The sequence below is a fragment of the Bos grunniens genome, chromosome 22, assembly GCF_055505025.1.
Source record: "Bos grunniens cultivar Pamir isolate PY7600 chromosome 22, Bosgru_T2T1.0, whole genome shotgun sequence".
Taxonomy (NCBI): Eukaryota; Metazoa; Chordata; class Mammalia; order Artiodactyla; family Bovidae; genus Bos; species Bos grunniens.
The window spans coordinates 59901782-59917720 of record NC_141186.1 but is presented as its reverse complement, the minus strand read 5'-3'; the positions used below and the strand labels follow the sequence as shown (position 1 = coordinate 59917720).

General features: G+C 58.9%; 1 protein-coding gene across 5 annotated transcripts in view; it reads left to right on the top strand.

Annotated features, from left to right (window-relative positions):
• The first annotated feature begins 695 nt into the window (after positions 1–695).
• EEFSEC (eukaryotic elongation factor, selenocysteine-tRNA specific) overlaps positions 696–15939 on the top strand; it is a 110510-nt gene continuing 95266 nt past the window's right edge. For 4 of the 5 annotated variants that reach the window (XM_086368833.1, XM_086368832.1, XM_086368829.1 and 1 more), the window contains exon 1: positions 1348–1671. In XM_086368833.1, the coding sequence (XP_086224959.1) occupies positions 1374–1671 (298 nt within the window). In that variant the 5' untranslated portion in view covers positions 1348–1373. Of the gene's footprint in view, positions 889–1347; positions 1672–15939 lie in introns of those variants that run through there. The other variant, XM_086368831.1, reaches the window with a different exon arrangement.

Sequence of the window (15939 nt, the reverse complement as noted above, 5' to 3'; positions counted from 1 at the left end):
TGCCAAGGAAGGTACATGGTTAACACAGTCACTGGCAAGGTGGATAGCCTTAGAGAAGACGGAAATTTCCATTTCACTCCTAAAAGAATCTTTAAAACCAAAACTCAAATCAAAGAGCAAAGTATAATAACTTCCTCTGGGCAAATTTATAATTAATCCTGGATTAATTGGTCTTAATGAAGTTGAATTAATTACTAGCTGTTTGTAAAGAACTTTGAACTACCTTAATACAAAATAGCATTAAAGGAACAGAAAGGAACCAGCATTGCATTAACATTAAGAAGAAATCCCAAATAATCGCAGTTCTGCAGGCCGCTCCCTGTCAATCATTTCCCAGGGACTGGGCCCAGCCTTGGAACCCAGGCTGGGACTCAGGAGTTTGCGGCAGAGGAGGGTGTCTGTGGGCTGGAGGTTTGGGGGTGGCTCCACTCAAGAAACAGTTTGCATGTGCTTTCCTGGGGGCAAGCAAAGATATGCAAAGGTCCTCAGCCCACTGGGACAGAGGTGAGCACCAGAGCACCAGGCTGGTCTAAAGCAAAGTGGCTTCCCTGGGGTAGAAGCCAGCAGAGAGACAAAAGAACAGAGAGGCAGGCATGATGGGACCTGCGTCTTGCTGGCAACGGCACTCCAGTTCCTGCAGGGTGTCCCTCACACTCCTCCAGGCACACCTGCCAAGGCACCGCCGGCCCCAGGATACAGTCAATCTGGACGACTTTCAGACAACCCAGAGCTTCCATCTCCTTGGCACTCGTGGAGATGGGGCTGGACTCCCCGACGGGGCTCAGGCCCCACCCCGAGGCCCACTGCTGGGGAAGGAGCAGCGTGTGAGCCGGCTGCGGTGGGACTGGAGGCAGGAAAACCTGGCCTAAAGCCGCAGCTCTGCCGCCGGTGAGCGCTTAGATTTAAGTCCGGCCAGGTTATGGCTGCAGCCCACATCCCCAAGCATCAGGGGTTCACCAGGCAAATGTTCCTGAATTTCATACAGAAACACTCTTGACAGGCGGGGCTGGTAGTCCCAGCCGCTATGCTTGGCTGAAGCTGAGCAGTGGCAGCCCGTCCGTGCAGTACCCCTCTGGGCACTTTAAACCCTGCCCATCTCTCCGGAGAGCCACCTGCCGGGCCCAGGCAGGCATTTGGAAGTGTGGTCCGTGCCGCTGACCGGGGGCCACCCCTTTCCTGTGGGCGGCACGGCCAGGGCGTGGGGGCCGCGGGCCCGGCGCGGGACGTTCCTTTTGCTTTCAGTCTGGCGCTTCGGCGGCCCCGGCTCCCCGACGCCCCGGCGGGCGGACCGGGACCGGAAGCTTCGGCGGCGGAACGCGCGAGCCGGGCGCGGGCGGCGGCCGGGCCGGCTTAGCGGGAGGACCGGCGGCGGCATGGCGGGCCGGCGGGTGAACGTGAACGTGGGCGTCCTGGGCCACATCGACAGCGGCAAGACGGCGCTGGCGCGCGCGCTCAGCACCACGGCCTCCACCGCCGCCTTCGACAAGCAGCCGCAGAGCCGCGAGCGCGGCATCACGCTCGACCTGGGCTTCTCCTGCTTCTCGGTGCCGCTGCCCGCGCACCTGCGGCCGGCGCCGGGGGCGGGGCCCGAGCCCGAGCCCGAGCCGCGGCTGCAGGTCACGCTGGTCGACTGCCCGGGCCACGCGTCCCTCATCCGGACCATCATCGGCGGTGAGCGCGGCCGCGGGCAGGGGGCCGGGGGCGGGAGGGGCCGCCCCGCCGACGCCGAGCGCTGTAGGTCTTCTTACCGCGTGTGTGCGTGACACCCTTGCCACTCGTTCGCAGCACAAGTTGGGGAAGCTCAGAGACCCGCACGGTGCCCGCAAGGCGTCCGCTCGCTGTCCCCTGGTCCCCGTCGCCCGTCCCGGGAGTCGGCCGCCGCCCCCTCCCGCGCCGCTTCCGGGCTCCGCGTGGAGACACGGCGCCTGTGTATACGTCGACTCCTCCTGCCCTTGTTGTTCCTTTTCTTCTTTTTGTAAACAAGGTGGTAACACCACATGCACTGTTTCACTGGAGACGCCAAGCTGCCGCCCCTATAGTGAAGCAGCACCCACTCCAGAGTTCTTGCCTGGAGAATCCCGCGGACAGAGGAAGCTGGGGGGCTACAGTCGGTGGGGTCTCAGAGTCGGACACGACTGAGCAGCTAAGCACACACACACCACAATACATCACTGCTTTTCAACATCACGTGGAAATCCGTTGTACACTGGCACCACCATTTTCTTAATGTCTTAATGATGGACATTTATGTCCTTTACCGTTTTTGCTCCCGATGCTTCTTCAGTGGGTTTTCTAGAGCAGACGTCTTTGGTGGGTGTGCTTGTGTGCCTGTAAGGAGAGCCCCTAGAACTGACACGCCTGGGCAGAGGGTCTTGGTGGGTACTTCTCAGATGCCCTCCTGTGATGTACCGTTTCATTAATTTTAACAGTACATGTAGTACATGAGTATGCATTCTACTCCTGAAGAAATAGAACGTCGAAGACCAGGTAGAAGGCCCCTACTCACCCCTCCCGTCCCTCCAGAGGAAGTCGCTAGAGTACCTCTGGGGAATTGCCTTTTCACACCCATTTCAGTGTACTGGACTCCACGGACAGGGCTTTAAAACATGTTCCTTTTATGTAGAAAGACGGTCCTTTAACGCAGGCACATGGCATAAAGGGAGTGTGGCTCAGAGACTCTCCTTCTCTCTGTGGACCAGGACCCTGGTATCGCCCGCCTGTCTTCTCCTCTTGTTCCTTCTGACGGCACTCCCTGGGCCCACGGGTACATGTGGGAGCACGGATGGTTCAGATGGCTTCACTGGCCTGCTGGCGGACGGCGTCCCTGGGCACAGGGGGCCCCAGCTGTATGATGAGTGTCAAATAATTCCAGCTTGTCGCCTCCCGACTGGTCCGTGCTGCGGGCAGTCTGAGAGTTTCCTGTTTTCAGGAGAGGAAGTGGAGGCACTTGTTATGGGTGTTAATGCAAGACCTGAGCACGTGGAGGCGATGGGCCCCAGGCTGCTGCTCTTCTTCCTTCAATAGATCAGATGCCCGCCTTCCCCTCGGGGAGGTGAGGAAAACGTGGCTTTTTCTTTTGAGAGGAAGGGAACGGCATTCGAGGGTCTGCCAGCCTGTGGCTACAAACCGGTGTCTGTGCAGCAATGCTGAGTGAAGGGGTGTGTTGGGGGAGTGCAGCCCCAGCCTTCCGCCGAGGAAACTGCAGTTCCCTGGACAGGGGTGGGAAGCCGCTCTGCTGCCCGTGACCTGGGTCTGTGAATCCCTGCGTTATCCTCATGACCCAGAGGCTTCGCACGTCTTGGTCTTCTCGAGACGGCTCCGGAGGCTGAGTCCTGGCTTCTGTCCCCAGAATCCTGCGTCCTGGACCTTGTCCTTCCTCTCTGCCCTCTCCTCCTCCCTCGGCTCATGCGTCACATGAGGGATGGATGTTCATTAGATCAGGTCCACTCTCAGCCTCAAAACTGTCCTGAGGTTGCTCGTTGCCCTCGTGAGAACCTTGGTCTGCCTCTGCCCACCGCGAGCCTCGTCCCTGTCTCCCGGCCTCCCGACACACTGGCCTGCTCCTTTTTGGACGGGCCAGTCCTGCATCTGCTGTTCCTCCTCTCGCACCGCCTCCCGGCACACTGGCCTGCTCCTTTTTGGACGGGCCAGTCCTGCGTCTGCTGTCCCCTCCTCTCGCACCGCCTCCCGGCACACTGGCCTGCTCCTTTTTGGACGGGCCAGTCCTGCGTCTGCTGTCCCTCCTCTCGCACCGTCTGACCCTCCTCACTGAAGCCTCAGCGTGAGTGTCACCTCCCTGGATAGGTCCCCTCGGACCTACTGGCCTGGTGTCCCTGGCTCTCTGCGCTCCCCCTTCCTCGTGTCCCGTTGTTCCCTGCGAGCCCTGTGTGCCGTCTGATGCGCCGTCCGATGCGTTTGATGTGCTTGCTTGTCGAGGCCTCTGTCCTCCGTGGGAGCGAGCGGGAATAGCGTCTGGCTCCCCAGTGTGTTCTCAGTGCCATGACCAGAGCCAGGCCTGTGCGAGGCACCCGATGAGTTCCGAATGAATGAAGCCATGTGCCAGCCCCGAGGCTGTCAGGGGTGGTGACAGGTCACCAGCACGGTGTCCTCCCCTGCGGACTGACAGTGGAGCAGAGAGTGAGCAGAACACGGGTCAGAGGGGCAGAGCTCATTCCGAGCCGTGCTGACCAGCCCCCGGAGCACTGGCTCTCTCGGTGTGAGTGGACAGGTGCCTGTCCACCCTGGCCCCTGTGGTGGTGTTTCTGGGCAGTAGTTTCCTCTGATCCATTGTAGAGTATAAATCTTTCAGAGTTAGAACTTCGCCAAGATTCAGTGATGGGGCTTGAGTGGGGGTGAGGGACTGCACCCGCCCTTGCTCTTGCCCTGGCAGGAAGGAGGAGGTCTGACAAATGCTGGCGGCTGGGCTCGGCCATCTGTAGTCATCTGTGGCTGCTGGGATTAACAGCGTAGTGTCGCCCTGGTCTCCTGTGCCTGTGGGTAATGAACGGCCGCTCTGTGCCCGGCCGTCGGCCTGATCGCCGGCCCCCCATGCCCCCGCTTCAGCGGTGCTTCCGCCAGGCTTGCCCCACTCTGGGCCTGCCTGGCCAGAGCTACTGAGCTGTCACAGCCTTACACGTGTGGCTGGGGTCCTAGCCTTGGAGGGCAGTGGGCAGCCCCCGGAGCCTGTCTCCGCAGCCTGGGCGGGGGAGCTTTCGTTCTGACACTGAAGCTTCTTCCGTTCTCTGTCCTTCCGCGTCTCTGAGCTCACGGGCCCCATGGAGCAGCACAGTGCCTTCCGCCCTTCTCTCCAGGAGTACGCCTGCAGTCTGTCTGCGATGCTCTTTGGTCCCATGAGAAGGCCTGTGTGTGAATGACCGTGCGTTTTCCCCCAGGTTTTGACTCTGCTCGTTGGCTGTCTGCATTTAGCGCCGAGCAGGCTGCGTGGCACAAGCAGAGGTAGCACACGGGGGCCTGGCCACTCCAGGAATTCAAGTGTTTTCTTCATGCAAAACCAACCAAGCAAAAAAGACACTTCTTGTTTTCTCTACCCCTAGTCTTTCAATGGATCTGTCTAGAAATTCGTCGTGTTGAGTTATGGCATCTTACGCTTGTCCTCAAACGCTGAGGCGCGTTTAAGGGCGACGAAACGAGTGGAGGCGCTCCCTCCGCTCTAACTCCTTTGGCTCCTAGAATCTGTTGGCTTTCGTCCCCTGCTCCTCGGTGCTGGGTAGGACCCCTTCTTCCAAGCCCAGAGCCCTCGGCGTCTCTAGGAGACCCAAGTCAAGCTCCGCCTGCAGCAGCAGCCGCTGGCCAGCGGGTGACTTTGCTGGGTTTTGGGTGACAGTGTGGGAGCCGTGTAACGTCAGAGACGCGGCCTGGAGTTTAAATGAATTCAGAACACTTGAGCGGGAACCAAGCAGGACGAAAAGTGGAAGCAGGTAGGCGCATCTCGTGCTGCGGGGGCATCTTTCTTCTCATGGGGCTTGCCCTTGAGAACAAAACATATCAAACGTTAAATCAAAGAATACTTTCTAGTCACGCCAAGAATAGGAAATAATGCAGACTTGCTTTGGCGAGGCGAATGTTTTGCTGGAAGGTTATAATCAAAGTCAGGAGGAAACCATAGCCAGAGCTTTTGGTAAAGCTGTGATCTTTTAAAATTAATTGCTTTAAAACTTCTCACTTAGCCTCAGATTCACTCCATCCAGGTTGGAATAAGATTTGGGCAGGCGTCCCAGGAGCCAGCCAGTCCCAGGCCCTGAGACCTGTTCCCTGCACGCTTGTCCTTGCATTGGCCGGTCCTGGGCCAGGCTGGGCCTGAGGCTCCCTCTGACCAGCAGGCCTTTGAGGCCGTGCTGTGGGAGGTGATGGGGAGAACAGTCTCTGGAGCTCTGGGGATCCAAGGGGACCAGGAGGCCTTTCACCTGCTGTTCCCATGAGCCTGGAGGCCTCTGGGTGGCTCTTGGGCCAGGCAGCATGGACTGTCAAGGCTGTTTTGTTAAACATTTGTTCTGAGATGTAATTCACATACCATAAAATCTGCCCGTTTCAGATGCACATTTAAGCATCTTTAGCCTGTTCCCAGAGCTGTGTAGTCAGTGCCACAGCCTGAGCTGCATCAGTGTGAGAAGATCCACATAGCCATAGGGGTCCCCACCCCTTCTCTGACCCAGGCTGAGCCATGGCGGTCCACACCCCCTCCCTGACCCAGGCCGAGCCACGGCAGTCCCTACCCCCTCCCTAACCCAGGCCGAGCCATGGCGGTCCCTACCCCATCCCTGACAGGCCGAGCCACGCGGTCCACACCCCGTCCCTGACCAAGCCTGGAAGCCTCTCGCCTGCCCAGCGTCTCTGTCCATGTGCCCGTTCTGGAGTTTGGTACAAATGAATCCACGTGCCGTGGCCTTTCGTGTCTGGCTTCTCCCACCAAGCGCGCTGCTTCCAGGGCTCATCCATCTCATAGTGTGCAGGATGCCTCATTCCTGTTTTTAAAATGCATTTTTGTTTTTAATTGTGGTAAGATACATTTTACATAAAATGTACCGTTGTAACCATTTTTAAGTCTGCAGTTCAGTAGCTTCCATCTCCAGAGCTCCTTCTTCTTACCAAAGCAAAGCTGTGCCTGTTAAGCCTGCCCCCCTCCTTTTCACGGCTGAGTAGTGCCCGTTATACGGATACACCGCCTTTTAAAACCCAGTCATCAGGTGAAGGGCATTTGTACTGTTTTCACTTTTGGACGATGATGAGAAACTCCACTGCGGACATTTGCGTTCAGAAGTTGTGTGGACGCATGTTTTCACTCTCTTGGGTTTATACGTAGGAGTGGAGTTGCTGGGTCAGAGGGCAACTCTGTCTGCTTCTCGACGAGCTGCCGCCCATCTCCCGCAGCAGCTGCTCCGCTGGGCTTTCTCTCCAGCAGCGTGTGGGCGTCTGGTTTTTCCACGGCCCCACCAACACTCATGACTGCCTGGCTTTTGGACCGTAGTCATCCTGGTGGGTGTGCGCTGAGAGCTCATGGACACCTCAACTTGGTTTCCCAGATGTTCGCTGGTTCCATTTTCTCTGGAGAGCTGTGTATCCAGATCCTGAGCCCCTTTTTTCAGATGGCTCGTTTGGCTTTTGTTATTGAGTTGTAAGGGTCTTTATGTATTGTGGATACCAATCCTTTATTAGGTATCTGATTGGCAAATATTTTCTCCCCTTCTCTGGATTGTCTTTACTCAGTAATATTTGAGGTAAACAAATAAGTGAGTTGAATTAAGTGGACGTAGTTTGAGAGGATTATGTGTGCCCGACATTATTCAGGCGGTGAGGGGTGAGGGGTGTCTGGAAGTGCCGTTTGCGAGCTTCTGGAAGGCCCTTAGGCCCCTGTCCTCCTCTGGGACCTGCCCGCCCCGTCCTTAACACCAGCAGGAAGAGGCTCTTCCCATCTGTCCTCCCCGTGGAGGGTCCCACCCCACACCGGGGTCTTGTGCAGGTATGTTTTGATGGCCCCTGTGTTAAAGTCTTTTTTCATAAAAATTCATCACCAGCATGTCAAAACCAGGAGCTTTCAAGTAACATGTGCGAGTGAGTGTGCACTCGAGTGCAGAGTCCATGGGGCCCGAGCTCTGGAGCCTGGGGCACCTCCTGTCGGGGAGGCCCTGGGAGGTTCTCCCATCCACACGGGCGCTCTTCCAGGCCCCGGTCGTCTCACTGCGTCCTGCAAACCGGCCCCAAGCCTGGGGTTTCCCTCCACACTGAGGGTCGCCCCCGAAAGGAGGCTGTGTGCTGCTCGGTCAGAGCGGCTCCTGGCCATGTGTAGGCCTCAGCCCACACTGCTCTGGGGGGAGCCCGGCTCCTGAGCAGCAGTTTGTACATAAGTCAGTTTGTCAAAAGCACAGACTTGTGCCTCCATTCTCCCTGGATTATTGGAGTTCTGTGTGTTGTTAATTGGGTCTTTATTTTCTTGTAATTAGGCTCCTGCTGCTTTGAAGTGGCCGAGGCTGCTGGGGAGGGGGACCTAGCTGACGCGGTGATCCTCTCTTGGCAGGAGAAGAAACAAGTTTTGCTGTTGAGAGAGAAGTTGAGTTTCCCTCTGCCGTATCTCGTGCTAGGATGATGCCTCTGTGTCTCGGGGCTTCAAGTAGACTGCGATCGCTTCCTTTGTCTCTAACCTACTTCCCGAGGACGTCTATTTGCTGGCACGCACAGGTGCTACCTGCAGATAAACCCGACTGTTCCCTTTTAGAGTTAGTACTGGGAAATACCAGCGCTGACCTGCTGGGCCCCCTGGACGCAGGGCCCCATCCTTTGCCACTTGGGGTCACTTGGTGGCGTATACCTCCTGGAATGGGGGGCTCAGCCTCTGTCACTTGATGTTGGGATGAAGGCTGTCTGCCTCCCGGCTGTGCGGCAGGGCGGTGCTTACTCTGCTGGGGTCACTTCCAGGGGAATTTCAGAGCCCCCTGCCCTGGGCACCCGAGACCCTCCTGTGTGTGTGACCCCGGTGTTCCCTGCTCTCTGAAATGTGATCTGTTTGGAGGTGGTCCTCAGAGCTTCTGCCCCAGAGGAAAAAGACTTTCCGTAAGTAGGGCTGCTTTCCCCAAGCACCTCTGGGGTCCACGGGCGGGCAGAGCACAGGAGGCTGGGAGGATGCTGGGGTCCCCAGCGGCGTCAGCTGGGCGGGGAGGGCTGGCCCCTGTTGGCTGCACTGGGCGTGTTTGGAGAGCCGGTACGGGGTGTGCCCAGCACTGCCAGCAGGCCGCTCAGGGATGCTGGCATGTCCCCTCGCAGCACAGCGCAGTGACAGCCAGGAGCCGTAGGCGACTGCGGACTCCCTGTCCGCCAGACTCTAGTGGCCCCTTCACACTGAGCAGCGCCCCGATTCTCCACAGCGGGGCGGGGGGCGCTCCCGTGACCCCCGCCCCCCCGCTCCTCCCCTGGCATCCTCAGCAGCGCGCCCCCTGCCTTCTGCCCAGCACGGCCACTGCCCGGACAGGCCTCCGTCCACCCCACGCTCGGTGAGCACCGCCTGCAGCGTCTCAGGTCCCAGCCCCTCTGCAAGCTGGCTTCCTCGCCCAAGCAGAGGACTCTCTCTGAATGGCTAATACGCTTATTTTATTTCACTGCCTAAAAGGTTTTCATTTTCTCTCTGTTGGTGTAAAGGCCAGACTCGGCAATAGGCTGACAGGGCCCTTCCTGAGGGGCCAGTGTGTCTGCGTTTCCCAGGACCCCAGGCTTAACGAGCTGCTTGCCCGTCTCTGGACAGAGAGACCGGGGTCTCTCTGGCTCTACCACATCTCTGGGCAGCCTCCCCGTCCCCACGCTGGCCGGGGGGAGGGCCTGACCCACCCGCTGGGCCCCAGACCCCGTGTTCTCCCCTCCGTGGTCAGTGCGTTCACTGCGCCCCATGCCTCCGAGGCGGGGGTCCTGCCGTCATCCGACTCCAGGACCAAGGGCAGGGCCTCCGCGCAGGCGCAGAGCAGGGCCGCGGGCGCGCGGGTGAGCAGGCCGGCCCCTCCACCGGCAGCCCGCACCCTGCCTCCCGCGGGGCTGGGAGCCCTCGGCCACACAGGGTTCACTGCGGAGCAGACCTGCCTGGAGGTCAGACGAGTTAATCTTTCAGTGGAAATTCAATCCTCATATTTCATTTTCAGGCCACTTTGTGTAGCAAAGTAGTTTAACTCGGAGCAGATTTCTGCTGTGCTGATGGTTAATTTCATGGCCCACAGAGGGTCAGCACGCCGGGGCCGGGGCCGGGGCCGCGGCCGGGGCCGCGGCGACCCCGTGCAGCTCGCCGCACACGGTGAGGGCCCGCAGCCTGTTGTCTTAGGGAGGCCCTCTCAGGCATCCTTCAGCATGGCGCTCTGGAGTTAACAGGGTGACCTTTTCAAGAACATTTTTAAAAGCTACAACACAGATCCCTCCCACACCGTATATTTTCCTTTCTCCACGCAGTTCAAAGGGGCTGGGTTGTCTCATAGGTTTTTCGTCGGCGATCTTCAGCTTGACCCTGGTTGTTTAAATCTGCCGGAGGAAATTTGAACAAACTTGTACTTTGGTAATTCTTCTGCCTCTATGAACCTTTAACCCTAAGGTTTCTTGGAGAGCCTGGGGCTGCATTGTCCCCAGCCGTCCCTGCTGGGGCTCTCAAAGGCCATTGTCTGGCGCGTCTGTTTCCACTTTGCTACTGGAGTTCTCTGGAGGAAGGGTATTAATTCAGACCTGATCTGCAACAGGACGAGGACTTCTGAACTTGCCCCCGAGCTCGGGGATGGGGAAATGAACATAATGCGAGCCTGTGGGCCCCGTGGGGTCCTGCAGTAGCTGTGGAGGTGGGGGGCCTCCGGGGCGGGCCAACGTGGTGGCTTCCCGTGGTGACCCACCTAGGCCAGCTCTTGTCGGCAGCAGGACCAAAAGCAGTTCCTGCCCCTGGAAGTCCAGCCTGGGGCCCGAGTTCTCCCCGGTGACCTTCCTGGAGCAGCAGGTCCTCAGGAACCCAGGAGGCTGGATGTGAGCCGGGACCCCACACCCTGGCTGGGCGCGCCTGTGACTGCACCCTTCTGGGGAGAGGGGCTGGGCTGGGCGCGGGGCCTGCCAGGTCTCCATCGAGTTCTCCCCGTGCTCCCCACAGGAGGGCCCCAGACCCCAGGAGTGTGTGGCGCCTTAGCCATGGCGTTGGGGGCCCCGGCGTTTGAGGCGGACTCTGCCCACCTCTGTCCTGATGGTTCCTCCTGCGTCCTGGCAGCTGCTCTTTGCAGGAGCCTGGGGGCTGTTGGAGCCCCCGGCCCGCCCCCATGGCTTGCTTTCTCTCCTCCCAGGATTCATAGTACCCTGAAGATCTGGCCAGCTGACCTGATTCCTTACGATCAGACTTTGAGGAAGGAAAGGCAACTGATGCATTTACTCATTCATTCATTCTGCAAACCCTGAGCCATACACGCACGCTCGGAGCAGGGTTTGCGTGGGTGAGCAGGACAGACTGGAGCTCAGTGTCCGCTGTGGGGGCAGTGCTGTGCTCTGTGAGCGTGCGGGGAGGAGCAAGCAGGACACGTGGAGATGGAGCAGTAGGCAGGCGGGTCCTGAGGCTGCCCTGCGTGTCAGAGGCTGGTCTGGCTGACTCTCAGTGCCAGTGTCCACAGCAGGAGCCTGCTGCGGGCTGGCCGGTCTGGACAGATGAGACTGTCTGGAGCCTGTGTCCCTCCCAGGTTTGCCGGAGGACGAGGCAGTGCGTGTCCTGTGGTCCCGATCAGAGGCCAGGAGGGGGCCCCGCCAGCTGCATGCGCCGAGTCCTGCGTCTGGCCCTGGACCCCCTTTTCTTCCCAGGGAGGAGGGCAGGACCATGGGGAGACGGGAAGCGACAGGTACTCCTGGCTCACCTGAGCTGGACAGCAGCCAGGACACTGGGACACCAGGACTGAGGTCTGCTACTAACGCTGGACTGCGAGCTGAGCGCTGGGCATTTCAGGCAGGGACTGGAGGAGCTGAAGTCGCCGGCGCCCCTGTCCTTCCCTCCGGGTGCCCACTGGGCTGAAGGGGGTGCGCTGGGGGCAGACTTTGCACTTTCTTCCCCTAAAGTGGGCTCCCTGGGGGCTCAGCTGGTGAAGAATCCGCCTGCAACGCAGGAGACCTGGGTTCAGTCCCTGGGTTGGGAAAATCTGCTGGAGAAGGAAAAGGCTACCCACTCCAGTATTCTGGCCTGGAAAATTGCATGGACTATATATAGTCCATGGGGTCACAAAGAGTCTGACACGACTGAGCGACTTTCACTTTCTTTTTCACTTTCCCCCAAAATGAGTTTGGCGTGATGGTTGGCTGGAAGGGTGCGTGTGGGTGCAGCATATGGGCAGCTTGTGGTGCAGAGCAGAGCTGCAGACAGCCTGAGAAGCCCAGGGCTTTCCTCATGGGCTCCCACCGGCAGGCTGGCCTCCCGCTGGGCTGGGCTTTGGCCTCTGCTCCCGTCGGGTCCTGAGCTGAGGGTCAGTGGTTTACACCCCCGAGGCTCTCTCGAGATGCCGGGGTGGTCTTCTGGGCACGGAGCCTGGACCCCAGGGTGCAGGTCACCCTGCAGGTCGGGGCCCATCAGGAAGAAGAACCCTGACTGAGCTCTGGGGGTTCCTCTGAGAAGCAGCAACTGGGGTCCCCATACCTGTTTATTTCTCCCCCTGGAATCAAGTGGAATATTTTCCTGGCAAATATTTCTTAGATAAAAAGAAGTACTGTACACTTGTTTTGCAGATTCATTAGTCATTTCTAAAAGTTCTTAAAAGTAGATAAGAAGAAAACCTGCCATGGAAACCGATGAAGTTTCTCTTCGAGGAATGACTCTTTTCTAGGAAAGATAAGAGGCAGTTATTTTGGGTCTGGTTTCGTCAGCCGAGTCTCTCCGTCTTCCTCTTACCTCGCCGTCTGTCCCGGAAGGGGACGCTGGAGCAAGCTCCCCGGTGACACATGCGTATCACCCTTTCCTGACCGCGTCTGGGCCGTGGAGAGGTGGCGCTGGGTGGCTGTGTCCCCGTCTCCCTGCCGACTCGGGCCTTTTCGGGCACAAGAGGGCGGTGTTTGCTCGCGGTCCTGGGTGGACACATCCCTGTGGGGTAACAGGTCAGCGGAGTTAGAATGACCTCGGGCTTTTCCGAGACAAAATAAACCATAAGCCGCAGCCAGGGTGGCTTCCCATGTATGCCTTTAAGCGCTGACCCCTCCAGAAAATAGCTGCTTGCTGTCTTTTTTTTTTCCTTAAAAAGAAAAATATTGTTTCTTTGAACGTTTATTTTTCATTTTTTTTTAATCAATGGAAATATGGTTTGCAGCCTTGTACGTACAATGGCAGAGGTTAAAGAGTGTTGCGAAAGCAAAACAACCGCCTTCCAATTAAAAGCCATATGGGAGGGTTTCTGTTTGAAGCAAGGGGTCAAATGTATATGCCACCCCTTTCGCGTCCGCGTCAAGATTACCGGGCTTAACTTTTAAAGCGTTTGAAGATGTGGGCTCAGGTGCCAGCCCTCGTCACTCGGTTTTCCTTTTTTTCTGCAAGTTTGTGGTGTTAGCCAAAGCAGTGACTTTCCAGGAGAGAAAAGAGGTGATCTGCCTGCCTCCCTGGGTTCACAGCTCTGGCTAAACTTGGCCGTGTCTGCTCTTGTACGAGGATTTGCCTATTTTCAGCTCCTCCGTGGTGTTTCCCCGAGCAGCTTTCAAGGCTGGAAGACACGTCTTGGTGCCCAGTCCTCCTGATCCCCCGCCCCCCAGATTCGGCGTCCCACGGCCTCCTTGTTCCCCTCAGCCTGGAAGTGCAGCTTGCAGGTGACTCTGGGAGGGGCAGCCAAGCCCCCGAGGACGTGGGTGGAGCCCAGGTGTGGCCGCCGCTGTCAGGCAGCCCAGCGCAAGGCCACTTCCCTCCCGCCAGCTGCACACCTGGGCGCAGGCGGTCGCCCCGCTCGCTCGGCGGGTGTTCCAGAGCACGGGCTGCGGGAACACCGGCACGAGGGTGGAGAGGCTGTGGCGACGTCGCCCCTCCGCCCCGCTACAGGAAGCCGAGGGCTGGGGGTGCCAGACGCGAGGCCAGAGATGCAGACGGGGGTGGCTGCCGCTTCTGCATCACCAGCCCCTCTGCCTGCCTGCGGCCGGATGTGGGGGTCCAGGTGGAGCCTCCGAGAGCCATCGGGGGGAGAGTTGGGTTCCCAGGCTTGGCCTGTATGAGTGCCCCTCTTTTCACCTTTTCTAGTCACAGCGTCCATCTTCCCAAGTGACGGTGTCCACAGGACAGACGCAGCGTGCACGGTGGGTGTGTGAGCACGGCTGTCCCCTCGGGCCCACCCGTAGATCAGCAGCGTCTGATGCAGAATCTGTGCCCGCCCTGCTGGAGCCCGGGGTGGCCTTCTCGCTTATATCCTTGTGAAGCCTCTCTTCCGGCTTTAGCAGGGAGCCAGAGCTCAGGCTTTCAAAAGAGCCTCCCGCCATGCTTCTCCAGCAACACAATTTGTGAACAACGCCGGAACCCTCCTCTTCCGAGGGAGCCGGGTTCATAAGGGGACGGAGCGCTGCTTCCGCCTCGGGTCCTGAGCTGGTTTCCATCTGTGGTCCCCGAGGCAGGGGTGGAGAGCAGGTAATGGTACAGACGTTCCTTGGCAGTAATTTCCAGGCAGATTCTTGAATGCCGTGTGTGCTTCGGGTCACCGTCAGCTCATAAACGGAGCAACACGGAGTGAGAATCCCTGCCGTGGAGACGTGAGCAGCGCCGACGTGCGATGGCACAGATAGGAGCTTTCTGTGAGCGCAGGTTCCCTGCGCTATCTGGAAAATTCAGATTGAATAGCCATTCTGAAGTGCTCCCTTTTAAAAGAAGTCCTTCCACGAGCACTGCAGCCCAAGTAAATACCAATAATTTTTATTTGCCTCTCCTTATCGGTGCCCTGCTACAACGCTCCCGCACAGCCTATCTGGTCTTTTCAAGTGAACGTCAACTGATGAGTGTCAGCTTCCAACCTGAATTATGATCAGCCCTTCAAACCACAGACTTCTCCCACGCCTCTGCCTCTGGAGCTGATTGCCAATGCCCTGCAGTACCGGGAGGCAGCCGCCGGTGGAGGGGACGTGCTGAAGCGTGGCCCCGGGCGCACAGGGCAGGGCTGTGTGCCCGCGTGAGAGGGCGCAGGGCCTGCCTGTGCCTCTCGGGTGCGTGAGGGGCTGCGTGGACCCGGGAACACGGAGGAGGCTGGGAAAGTCTCCCTGCGGCCTGGAGGAGATGTCCGCTGTGGCCTCTGCCCACCTCCTGGGGGCGGCCCTGGGGCGGCTGCTCTGAAACCTCACAGGCCTGGAGGGCAGAGGACGGAGCGGACGTCCCTGGCCAGGTTTCCGGCGTGTCCTCCCCCTCCGGGCATCCAGTGCGCCCTGGGGCCTTCTCTCCTCCCGTAGTGCAGATGGCTCAGCCCCAGGACGCCCAGGTTCACAGCCAGTCAGACTTTCTGGTTTGCAGACACGGTCACCACGGGTCCTCTGCATGTCCTCTGGGTGGTCCATGGCTGAGTTTCCCGAGGGGCAGAGACTGCCGGGCTGGGCCCTGAGGCCGCCAGGACTGAAAGGGGACTTTGGCTCTGGTGCTGGCCTGTTGTGTGACTGGCCGTTTGACTTTTCTGAACCCTCGTCTCTTCACAAGCTGCAGAAAGGAATGGTGGCTCTTTTATGGGACTTGCCATTAGGATCCCTGTGGCAGCTGTGATACGGTCGGCTCCGACCTAGTGCCCTCTCTGCCGGGGGCGTGCAGACCAGCTCTGAGGGTCCGCATGGGACACCCCCCTCTGAGGGCTTGTGAGAGTCGAGCACCCCCTTCCCTCAGCGCTTCAGACAGTGGGAGCGAGCTCTGAAATTATGCAAGAGCTATGTTTCAAAGAAGGAAGCGAAATTCTTGCATTTTTTCAGGCAGAGAAGGGGAGGGAAAATAGATTCATTGTTTTGCTTGGCGGTTCCACAGGATGCAGGACCGAGCTGCACCGCCCCCCCCACCCCTGCAATGGCATCATCAGCTGACTCTCTTTCTCTTTCTCTTTCTCTTTCTCTTTCTCTTTCTCCCTCCCCCCCCCCCCGCCCCCCGCTTCCTACGCAAACTGCAACAGAACCCCCCTCTCCTGTACTGGAGACGTGCTGATGTTGGGCTCTTTTCTCTTCGGTGGTCTCTGGGCTCTTGGTCAGCACCTCCTGTGCGTTTGCAGGGGGGTGGCCAGTGCTGGCCCCCGGGCTGATCTCGGGTCTCGCAAAGAGGCTCCCCGACCTGGGGAGGGTGCCATCCCTTGCGTGTGGCCAGGGCTGGGCCAGGGAGTGGACGTGCACAAAAAGCTGGGGGCTGACCCCTGGGTCCTGAGAGCCGGGGTCGCAGGCCAGGCGGAGGCTGGCAGGCGTCAGGGGAGGTTGTCTCGGGGGACCGTAAAGTCTAGCGCCCACTCCCAGTCACACCTTCGCACA